The sequence below is a fragment of the Vicia villosa genome, unplaced genomic scaffold, assembly GCF_029867415.1.
Source record: "Vicia villosa cultivar HV-30 ecotype Madison, WI unplaced genomic scaffold, Vvil1.0 ctg.000114F_1_1, whole genome shotgun sequence".
Lineage (NCBI taxonomy): Eukaryota > Viridiplantae > Streptophyta > Magnoliopsida > Fabales > Fabaceae > Vicia > Vicia villosa.
Genome location: NW_026705022.1, coordinates 1,573,939 through 1,584,091, shown reverse-complemented (window position 1 = coordinate 1,584,091; position 10,153 = coordinate 1,573,939). Strand labels below are relative to the sequence as shown.

Below are 10,153 nucleotides of genomic sequence, written 5' to 3'. Positions count from 1 at the left end.
TAATAAGTTGAACAATCACTCTAGTTCAAGTTCACAGAGTTAGGGTCAATGATCCCTACAAACAGACGATCAATTTATATGACTGACAACACTTAAAAAGAAATACACTAGAGAGTAACTTAATAGAAACCACAATATTAATTTAAGTAAATAATACAAAACAAATCATATGTCTCAGAAGAATTCATAATTATGAAACTTAACTACTCATACTAACAAAATTCATATTTATGAGTGTAGAGTAATAATACATGATATTTAAGTTAGAATTGGGTCTTTAATGGAGGAACACTACGCCAAATTTGGCTTTTAGCAGCACCCCTACGAAAGCGCTTTTAGGAAAAGCGCTGGCATAGGCTTCGCTAAAGACAAAATTAAAAAACACGCTAAAAAAGCGCTCTAATAGTGGGGGGGTATGAAAGCGCTTTTAAGAAGCGCTCTGGTAGGGGGGGGGGGGGGGTTATGAGAGCGCTTTTCAAAAGCGCTCTGGTAGGGGGGGGGGGGGTACGAAAGCGCTTTACAAAAGCGCTCTGGTAGGTGGGGGGAACGTGGGGGGAACGAAAGCGCTTTTCAAAAGCGCTCTGGTAGGGGTGTTTAATGAGAGCGCTTTTTGTCAAAAGCGCTGGTATAGCCCAGGCTATGAGAGCGCTTTCCAGAAGCGCTTTAGTAGCCTTATTACTAAAATTAAAACCAAAAACACGCTTCTACTGTTTCTCACTTTCTCTCTTTCTTTTTCTCTCTGCACGCGAACCAGAAACCCCACCCCTCACCGTCGTCGGTCCTCCGTCAACCTTATCGGTCCTCCGTCAACCTTATCGGTCCTCTGTCCACCACCATCGCGCGAACTTCTTCTCCTCCGTCCACCACCATCGTTTCGTCTCCGTCTCTTCTCCTCTGGTAGCAACTTGCTTTGCGCCACCCAGGTATCACACTTCTCATAGCTTTCATATCTGGAAGGCTTCATGTTTGTGAGTATTTGTGAATATCAATTGTTGTTCTTTGTTGTTTTCTTTTCCTCTTAGATTCATTATGAGATTGTTGTGTTTAATAATATATTCTAAGAGAGAAAATTGCAAGATAGATATAAAACAAGTGTATGTGTTTCTCAATCTGTTAGATTACACTCAAAAACACAGCATTTTGTTAATTGAATTACCTCTTTTCTTAACAAATACAATTGTTGGGCACTGTCATGGAGAAACATGAAGCCTTGCAGCAGCTACAAGAGTTTTTTACTTGAGTATTTCTTGAATTAGAGGAAAATGTTAGGTTATTTCCATTGAGGGAACTATTTGATGAATACATATCTGGAAGTTTGAGATGGACAGTACTGCACCAAACAATATTATGCATATATATAAACTATATAATATATAATATATATTATATATTATATACTTTTATTTATATATAATAACAACAACAATAACCCTAGCTAGTACATACATAGCTATATAGATTTTGGAATTTGATAAAATATATATTATATACTTTTATTTATATATAATAACTCTATGATATATATGTTGTGTGTGTATGAGATTGAGAGTGATGGTATATATTATACAATAAATTGGCTTGTTCAAGGATGCCAAGTACTGTAAAGTATGAGAATGACAGCACATAGAGAAATTAAATAATAAATAATATATAATAATAGTAATAATATATACCTTATGAGAGTTGAATTAATGAGGAAGAGAGAAGGTAAAGAATGAAACAAGAGTGAGTTAATGTATATAGACAAGGATGATTCATAAGGTTTGCTTTTGAGCAAAAAGTTTTATAGCTTCGTGTTAGTAGTGGTGTATTTAATTAACTGCATCGTGTGTCTTGTGTTAGTAGTGTTAGTAGTGGTGTATTTAATTAACTGCATCATGAGCTATTCACCCATTCTTATTATAATCATACATTGAATTGAATTTCTTGTATAGGTCTGACTGGATTGATAACTTTGGATCTCTTTGGAGCTCGTATCATTGACTCTGGTACTACATATTTAGGAGTATGTACACACATCAAACTATTGTTGATTTCCTTTGTTCAATCGATTTTGTCTTGGTGGTTACTAACTTTGTGAATTTGCTATAGGGGTAACTTGTGTATAGTGAAAGTTTGATCGTTTCCCAGCCTAGTTCGACGTTTGGCGTTTTCTTGAGTTCGGTAACATCCGAGGTAAATTTCTTTCTCAAATTACTGGTATTATGATGAATTTGTCTGAAATTGTGTGATTATATATGTTACGTTTTATTGCTTCGGATTCATTCCGTTTATACTTTGCGTTTTGACAGAAACACATTAGTTTTATGTGTTTAGAGAGTTAATATAGGAGGTACTTACTAACTTTGTGAATTGAATTCGCCATAGGGGTTACTTGTGAAGAGTGGAAGTTTGACCGTTGTTGTTTAGCTTAATTAAGACATGGATAAGACATGGATGAATTCAAACCGATTGTCGAAAGAGTACGAGAAAGGGGTATGGGAATTTGTTGAGTTTGCGGTTGCGAACTCCAAAGACCCGCTTCGAATGCCGTGTCCTTGCTTGGGTTGCTGTTATGCCGGGGGTAAGGTTAACGGGAATCAGTTGGGATCTCATTTACTACGGTTTGGAATTGATAGAAGTTATACATGTTGGACAATGCATGGTGAGAAAAGTACCGGGAATGCTGGGTCGAGGTGTAATAGGAAGTATGCTTCAAACGACGATTGCACAGACACATACGATTGTGATCGTGTCGAAGAGATTGCAGAAGCGCTGGAAGAAGATCTAGCGGATTGTCCCAAAATGTTTGAGAGGTTGGTAAGCGATGCAGAGAAACCGTTGTATGATGGTTGTTCAAAATTCACAAGATTGTCTGCGGTGTTAAAGTTGTACAACTTAAAGGCGGACAATGGATGGTCGGATAAAAGTTTCACAGAGTTATTAGCCCTTATGAAAGATATGCTACCAGAGGATAATGTTCTTCCCAATCGAACGTATGAAGCCAAAAAGATGTTGTCTTCTATTGGAATGAGCTATGATAAGATACACGCATGTCCAAACGATTGCGTTTTGTTTCGAAACGAGTATGCAGCGTTGAATGAGTGTCCTAAATGTGGTGCCCCTCGATATAAGAAAAAGTTGTCTCCTGCTAAAGTCTTATGGTATTTTCCTATAATTCCGAGATTTAGACGCATGTATCGTAGTGAGACCGATTCAAGACACTTGACTTGGCATGCAGATGAAAGAATTATTGATGGAAAGTTGCGACATCCGGCAGACTCACCACAATGGAGTAAAGTTGATACTGAATATCCTGAATTTGGAAAAGAAGCAAGAAACCTTCGGTTGTCATTGTCTACTGATGGAATGAACCCGCATGGTATTCAAAGTATCTCGCATAGCACATGGCCTGTGATTCTTATGATTTATAACTTACCTCCGTGGCTATGTATGAAGCGTAAGTACATGATGTTATCTATGCTAATTTCTGGGCCTAAACAACCAGGGAATGACATAGACGTATACTTGGCACCCTTAATCGAAGATTTAAAGTTTTTGTGGGAGAGAGGTGTGGAGGTTTACGATGGGTATAGGAAAGAAAGTTTCAACTTGAGGGCGATGTTGTTTGGAACAATTAATGATTTTCCAGCATACGGAAATCTATCCGGGTACAGCAACAAGGGTCAAAAGGCGTGTCCTGTTTGTGAAGATGAAACCGATACGACACGATTGGCGCTTTGTCAGAAGAATGTCTTTCTCGGCCATCGTAGATTCTTAAATTCTAATCATCACTACCGTGGGTGGAGAAAAGCATTCAATGGAGAGGCCGAACATCGTACAGCCCCGCCTTTTTTGTCAGGTGATCAAATTTTTGAAAAGGTGAAAGATGTGAGCACTCAGTTTGGCAAGCCTTTTGCACATTCAATTGTCAAGGGTGGGTGGAAGAAGAAGTCAATTTTCTTTGAACTTCCATATTGGAAGTCGTTGTACGTAAGACATTTCCTGGATGTTATGCATATTGAAAAAAATGTATTTGACAGCGTTATAGGTACGCTACTCAATATACAAGGAAAGTCTAAGGATGGCGTTAACATAAGGAATGACATGGTAAACATGGGGATGAGAACTGAATTGGGGCCCGTGACGAAAGGAAGACGAACATATCTGCCACCTGCTGTTTACACTCTATCTAGAAAGGAGAAGAAAACATTGTGTAAGTTCCTCAGTGAAGTAAAAGTTCCAGAAGGCTACTCTTCAGATATTAGAAGACTTGTGTCCATGAAAGACCTCAAGTTAAAGAGTTTGAAGACGCATGATTGCCATGTTATAATGGAACATTTTTTACCAATAGGTATACGTTCTATTCTGCCAGAAAAAGTAAGAAGCGCAATAACTAAGCTGTGTTTCTTCTTCAGGTCTATTTGCAGTAAGGTGGTCGATCCCGCGATCTTACCAACATTGCAAAATGAGATAGTTGTTACTTTATGTGATCTTGAAATGTATTTTCCTCCCTCGTTTTTTGACATAATGGTTCATCTAGTCGTTCATCTTGTGAAAGAGACACAACTGTGCGGACCAGCTTATATGAGATGGATGTACCCTGCTGAACGTTATATGAAAATATTAAAAGGGTACGTGAAAAACAGAAGTCGACCGGAGGGTTGTATTGCCGAGCGATACGTTGCTGAAGAAGCGGTTGAGTTTTGTACTGAATATCTGTCAAATGTTCAATCAATTGGACTCCCCAAATCTCATATTGTCGAAAAAAAAGAAGGAAAAAGGCTAATTGGAAATAAAGTTGTGACAGTATCAATGGTCGAACGGGATCAAGTGCACTTGTATGTTCTGCACAATGAGATTGAGGTTGAGCCGTTTGTTGAAATGCACAAAGTTGTTCTCCGAGATTTAAATCCAAATAGAAATGAGAACTGGATAGTACGAGAGCACAATCGAAGTTTCATACCGTGGTTTAGAGATCATATTTATTCAAAGTATCGTTCAGATCCTGCTTCAGTAACAGAAAGGTTGAGATGTTTAGCCTATGGTCCATCTGTAATTGTACTTTCTTATAGCGCATACGCAATTAATGGATACACATTTTATACCAAAGAACAGGATGATAAAAGTACTATGCAAAATAGTGGTGTTACCTTGGTAGCTGAAGCTATGCACATATCAAGTGCGAATGACTTAAATCCGAAATTTGCAAATTTGTCATATTTTGGGGTTATCGAGCGCATTTTGGTGTTTGATTACGCGAAGTTTCAGATTCCTGTATTTGGTTGCAAGTGGGTTGAAAATAATAGTGGCGTACGAATGGATAAGTCAGGATTTTTGCAAGTGGATCTCAATAGGGTAGGGTACAAAGATGAGCCTTTCATTCTAGCCTCTCAAGCTAAACAAGTGTTCTATGTCAATGATCCGACAAGTACGAAATGGTCTATAGTGCTTTTATCTAACAAAATAGTTGATGAAAAAATTGAAGATCAAGGTGATATTGGTGTTGGCATTGAATCTTGTACAAGAAACGATCAAAATGAGAATGAATCTTGTATTAGAAATGATCATAATGAGGGTATTTGGATCAATCCAACCGTCCGCATTGTTAAGAGACGCGTAGTACACAAACCTACCAAGAAAAGAAAGAGACGTTAGTGATAAAGGTAATAGTATACATAGTCCGACTAATTTGTTTTATTCAATTTGGTGCATATTCTCGTTTTGTACATAACTTTTGAACCATGTATCCGCTTGTTGACTTCTTTACATGTAACTATACTATTTTGACGATTCCGGAGCTGCTCATGCACTTATCTTTACATTTCGGGACTATTTTTTTTATCGGTTTTGCTTCTGCCCGTAATCAAAAGTCGGGCTTAGGGTCTGAATTTCGGAAAACCGACTTTGTTTTTGAGTCCGTGGCGACGTTTTACCATAGCCATGTAAATTTCGTTCAATTCCGATAACTTTCTTTTTTTACGCTTATTTTGATTTGTACCGATTTCGTTTCCGATTTACTTGTACATGCATGGTTTGACTTCCATTTGACTTGTATAGATTGTTAGCTTATTAATAGTGTACTAATGTGCTTTAGTTTGTTTGATACAGGTTCAATGGCTTCAGATAGAGATGCTCCACCTGAAAACCCACCTGAAAACTTACAAGAAAACTCACAAGAAAGAGTTGCTTCGGATACAAATGCTCCACCTGATACTGAAGCAAAAGAGGTTGCACGAGGCATCACTATTATGAGGGATATCATACGACATAGAGACCAAGGATTAGTATACCGATTGGAATGGAATTCTGATAAACAACCAATTGGTCCTAATTCTGCAAAGTTGACAAGTTATATTGGTACACTTGTCCGTATGCATATTCCAGTCTCCATAGCTACCTGGAAATCGAAGACGAAAAATTTAGAATTGGAGGAGAAAAAACAAGCGATTTGGGAAGAGCTTCAGGTATATATCATATATGGTTAATTGTTGTTATTATCTTGACGATAAATTGTTTAAATTATTTATACTAACACACTATGCGTACGTTTTTTTGCAGAGGACTTTTGAGATACCAGATGAACGTAAAAGCTACATACTTAGTTTGGCCGGCAAGAGATATAGAGGGTGGAAAAGTTTTTTGACAAACACCTATCTTAAGGATAAAGATGGAAAATTTCTTGAAGATGCACCGGGACGGCCAACAAAGTATGCGACCTTCATTGATGAAGCAGATTGGGCTGAGTTTGTAAAGCAAAGAGATGAAGCTTTTCAAAAAAAGAGTGCCACGAATAGGGAGAGAGCATCCAAACCCGCGTATCCATACAAAAAAGGGCGTTTGGGATATGCACGCTTAGAGGATAAAATTGTAAGTAAATAGAAATTCGATTTAATTAATTGTCTACATGTGCATGTTTTAATTGACGATTTTATCGTTTGTGTCAATGCATAGTTGGAGGAGACTAAAAGTGAGGAAGCTTCACTTCCTGTACATGTGTTGTGGAAGGAAGCTCGTGTGGGCAAGAATCACGCTGTCGATCCCGATGTTCAGAGAGTTTATACTGAATGTGTAAGTATAATACTGTGTCTTTAATTAAATCAAATGTTTTTTAATATATAAATGACTTTTTATCTCCACTAATAATTATTTAAATGTAAATGAATTACAGGAGACCTTGTCGCAATCGGCATCCACCGGTGAGGAGAGCGTACTTAGTAGAGTACTAGATGCTCCCGAGTATCCCGGTCGGGTGAGGGGTAAGGGTCATGGTGTGACTCCAACCTCTTTTTATAAGAGTTCTAGGAGAAGATCAAATCTTACCAATGAAGAAGTGTTGCAAAAGTTGCAGGAATTGCAAGCACAGGTCTCTGAATTGCAAAGAGATAAAGATATGTATATGAGAGAAAAGTGCAACACTTCATCGGTGAGAGAAACTAGTGATAAGGCTAGTATCAACTATCAAAAGAAATTTCCCGAGGTAATTATAAGTTTTTTTCCTTACAAACTGTTCTATTTTATTAATGATAATGACTTTATATTTACTTTTGGTTTAGGGCATTTCATCTTGCCAACTATACTTATCGGAACCGAATTATCGACTAGTTGGCAAGGGAAAAGTGCACAACACTTCGGGAGATTTACTTCACCACAGACCGCTCCCGGATGGACACCTGAAAGTATCGGTGGATGTTGTATTAGATCGTGATGCGATTCTACCGGTACCTGACATGGTCTCAGAGACGACATTGCTGCGAGATGCAATAGGATCGTTTGTTGCATGGCCCTCGGAGCTCATTACCATTAGTGATGAGGTAAATTGAAAACGATTATGAATCATTTAGTTTTCGAATGTCAATTCTAAACCGTTTATTAATTATGTTTTACATTTTATTTTTAGACTGCTCCTATAAAACCCGCAATTAAGGGTAAAGGGATTTTACAGGAGGAGGAGTCTGTTGCATCGCTAAAAGAGGTACATTTAAAGTGTTAATATATAATCTGAATCAAAATATGCATGATTTTATATTTTACCTAACTTATATGATTTTTAGGCATCCGCTCGGGAGTCACAACAAGTGACGCAGCAGGTTCGTAGCGTACCACCCAGTGGTCCTCCGAAGCAAGCGGCAAGAAAAGGCGGTGCTTTTGTGCCTCGATACCGGGCGACACTCGCAACAATGGTTGATATGTCCGATATGAAGGATGGTGCTTTACGGGAAATCGATATGGATGAAAGTGTCTTCGGTATTGAGTTCAAGTCACATATTACAATTGACGACTTGCAAGAGATTTTTGACCAGGATCAACTAGGCGTCAGTAATATGCAATCATACATCCGGTAATATTCACTCATCCGATATATTATTTAATTAGTCCCACAATATAATTTATTTACACTTTTCAATAAAAAGAATCTAATGTTTATTATGTTTTTATTTAAGGTTGTTGTATGACAGAGTGTTGCGCGGGACTGCATTGTCTAACAGATTCCGGTTCGTGTCTTCCGCCCATTGCAGCGGAATGGAAATTGTTTCGGATCCGGAATCTGTTAGACAGCGCTTAGTCGATAGATTCATGTCCACCGGCAATACAGAATGTCTGCATCTTTGGGCGTATAATACCCGACCAGTAGGGTTAGTTTCTCATTCTTTATTCATCTAATCTCTGTTTCTTTAGTGTATAGCAATATTTTCATATAACCTATTGTTTTAATTTATAGAGCACACTGGTTGCTGCTTGCTATCAACCCGATAAGGGAAGTCGTGTATTATCTGAATTCGGTAAAGGGTGAATGGACCAATTATCCGGCCATGAAGGAAATCGTTGATTTGTAAGTGGGATCGTTCTAAATATATATTCGTGTATATTTATATATTTACTTATTTGTGGGATTGATCTAAACATATGCTTTTATATATTTGTTAATTAGATCAATACAAGTATTCCGTAGTCAACGGGACGCACAGGTATCCCGGACTAAATCAAACAACATCACCTGGATCGAAGTGCAGGTACATTACTTTTCACAAATTTGCTTATAATATTTATGCTACTTGGTAAAACAAGACAACTTATATAGAATCTTATTTGTTTTTCTATGTAGTGTCCGATACAGCGTAACAGTTCAGACTGCGGATACTTTGTATTGAGGTTTATGAAAGAAATCATTCAGGCGAATCAATTAGAGATTCCTCCCACGGTATAAAGTTATAACTTAAGATAATTTCATATAATTTATTACATTTACCTAAATATATTATTCATATTATGTTTTTGTTTTATAGTACCTTGACGAATTCCGTGCTGCTGGGTACTCGAAGCTAAAGTTAGAAGAAATCAAAGAGGAATTGTGTCAATTTTATATTAAGCAATTTTTCATGCAGATTTGAACTATAATATTGTTGATTTTGTAATGATGTATATATATAATTTTGTAATGATGTATATATATAATTTTGGATATTATAATGGTATATATTAGTATATATATTGTCTTACTGATGGCTGAAATAATATAGTCGAAAATATATTACAGGTCGAAAATATATTACAGGTCGAAAATATTACAGGTCGAAAACATTACAGGTCGACTGGGAGGATTAAATTATAGGCTGCACATAAAAATACCTCATTTAGCAACTACAGCGCTTCTAAAAAGCGCTCTTAAAGGTCCACATACTAGAGCGCTTCTTAGTAAAAGCGCTGGCAAAGACCAGTAAAAAAGCAAAAAAAACTAAAAAATTACGCAGCATACAAAAGCGCTTTGGGAAAAGCGCTCTGGTAGGCCCCCCTATGAGAGCGCTTTGTCTGGAAAAAGCGCTCTCATAGGGGGGCCTACCAGAGCGCTTTTCCAAAAGCGCTTTTGTATGCTGCGTAATTTTTTAATTTTTTTTGCTTTTTTACTGGTCTTTGCCAGCGCTTTTACTAAGAAGCGCTCTTAAAGGGGGGTCTACCAGAGCGCTTTTTCCAGGAAAGCGCTCTTATAGGGGGTCCTACCAGAGCGCTTTTTCCAGGAAAGCGCTCTTAAAGGGGGGGTCTACCAGAGCGCTTTTAAAAGCGCTTTCGTAGCCTACGCCAGCGCTGGCTTTGGCAGCGCTTTAAAGCGCTGTTAAAGGCCAAAAAAAGCGCTGTGAAAGCCCTTGTACGGCGTAGTGGAAAACCTTCATTCTCA

General features: G+C 37.8%; 1 protein-coding gene across 1 annotated transcript; it reads left to right on the top strand.

Moving 5' to 3' along the window:
* Nucleotides 1-841: 841 nt before the first annotated feature.
* LOC131624370 (uncharacterized) lies at nucleotides 842-9,446 on the top strand. Its single transcript, XM_058895322.1, has 7 exons — nucleotides 842-923; nucleotides 8,184-8,320; nucleotides 8,424-8,615; nucleotides 8,702-8,812; nucleotides 8,912-8,993; nucleotides 9,086-9,181; nucleotides 9,267-9,446. Exons 2-7 carry the CDS (start codon nucleotides 8,208-8,210, stop codon nucleotides 9,369-9,371), a joined length of 699 nt encoding a protein of 232 aa, XP_058751305.1. The 5' UTR covers nucleotides 842-923; nucleotides 8,184-8,207; the 3' UTR covers nucleotides 9,372-9,446.
* Nucleotides 9,447-10,153: the final 707 nt, after the last annotated feature.